General features: G+C 62.1%; 1 protein-coding gene across 1 annotated transcript in view; it reads right to left on the bottom strand.

The window, feature by feature from the left end:
• Positions 1-1,264, bottom strand: part of IL17B (interleukin 17B) — a 1,743-nt gene extending 479 nt beyond the window's left edge. The window contains 2 exon segments of the mRNA XM_010074509.1: positions 1-269; positions 1,244-1,264. The exon segment at positions 1-269 is cut by the window's left edge and continues 8 nt beyond it. Coding sequence (XP_010072811.1) covers positions 1-269; positions 1,244-1,264 — 290 coding nt within the window.
• Between the last annotated feature and the right edge of the window lie 61 nt (positions 1,265-1,325).

Here is a 1,325-nt window from a genome sequence, read left to right as displayed (position 1 = left end):
AGGCTCCTCCGGTTGGACCTCCAGAGCCTCAGGTTGACCTGGCACTTGGTGTCTCCTGGCTCGGAGCTGTTCCTCAGCTGGTGCACCATGTCCTGGATGCTGTGCTCGTAGTCTGCCATGGAGGTGTAGGAGTCATCTGGGGCCCAGGCCAGGGCGGGGGTGGCTGTGGGGGGCCGGGCTGGGCCCCTTCTCCTGCCCTTCGCTGCCTTGCTTTGGTCCTTCGCTTCAGGGACCAGGACCATGGCAAAGGTGAAGATGCAGAGGAGAAGCTGAGGAGGAAGGATGGTGCGTGGCTGTCCGGTCCAGGGGACTCGTGTGGAACGGAGTAGGGCTGGTGTGGAAGGGGGGCTCTCCCACTTCCCACGGGTCGCCAGGCCATGGCAGGACCACATTGACTTTGGGTTGGCACACACAACCCCCAAACAGCAGCGCTGGCCAGTGGGTGAGACCCGTGGAAGCACGAGGGCAGTTTGCAGGGGTGGTGGGCACATGGTCATGGTGAGCCCCTAGCCCAAGCCCCAGCTGTGTGGCTGCAAAGCCCTTTCCCCTGGTTGCAGCTGGCAATTTGCATTCTGCAAAGTGTCCCTGCCTGAGTCGTGCCCAGTCCCTTCCCTGCCTGCCCCGAAGCAGCTGGTGCTGGGATGATGGGTACACCCCCAGCTCAGGCAGTACCTAGCCAGCCTCTGGTTTAAAAGGAGCCTTAGAGATGAGACCGTCAAGAATGGGATCTTTATCCAAACCCTCCTCTCCCTCCCTCTGTGCTCCGAGGACGGTGAGAGAGAAAGAAAGATGCTTTTTCCTTTCCTTCTCCCTCCGGCCTCGCAGGGCCGTGCTCCCGTGTGCTGACACCCGGCAGGCTGCCCAGCAGTGAACAAAGTTGCTTTCTGTAGTCCTGTTCCCTGCTATTCGTGTCCCTGCAGCCGGCCACAGGCAGCCCCGCACCCTGCCTGCAGCCCTGCCCGCTGTCCCCCAGCCCTGCCCATGGGGTGCGGTGTCCCAGGGCACGGACAGCTCAGCCGGGGCTCTTTTCCCCCCTCTGGTGCTGGACCGTCCGTCACAGCTTTGTTCTCAGAGGCTGTTGCATCCTGGCTGTGCCAGGCGGGTCAGCGATGGCCCTGGCAGGTCACAGCGTGCAACTCCAAAGCAAACAAACCCAGGTAGTCACCCATAAACAAGTGTGCAAATACTCATATTAAAGAAGGAAAACAAGGAGTGAGCCCCTAGCCGCCCTGCAGTCACCTACCAGGTTTGGAGCCCGCTCCATGGCCGCGGAGGGGCTGCCGGCCGCTGTCCCGCAGTGAGGCTGGCACTGGCCAGCCAGGGAG

This window comes from Pterocles gutturalis, unplaced genomic scaffold (assembly GCF_000699245.1).
Source record: "Pterocles gutturalis isolate BGI_N339 unplaced genomic scaffold, ASM69924v1 scaffold23757, whole genome shotgun sequence".
NCBI classification, from domain to species: domain Eukaryota; kingdom Metazoa; phylum Chordata; class Aves; order Pterocliformes; family Pteroclidae; genus Pterocles; species Pterocles gutturalis.
Note: the sequence above shows the minus strand (reverse complement) of the source record. Positions and strands in the feature narration are given on the sequence as shown.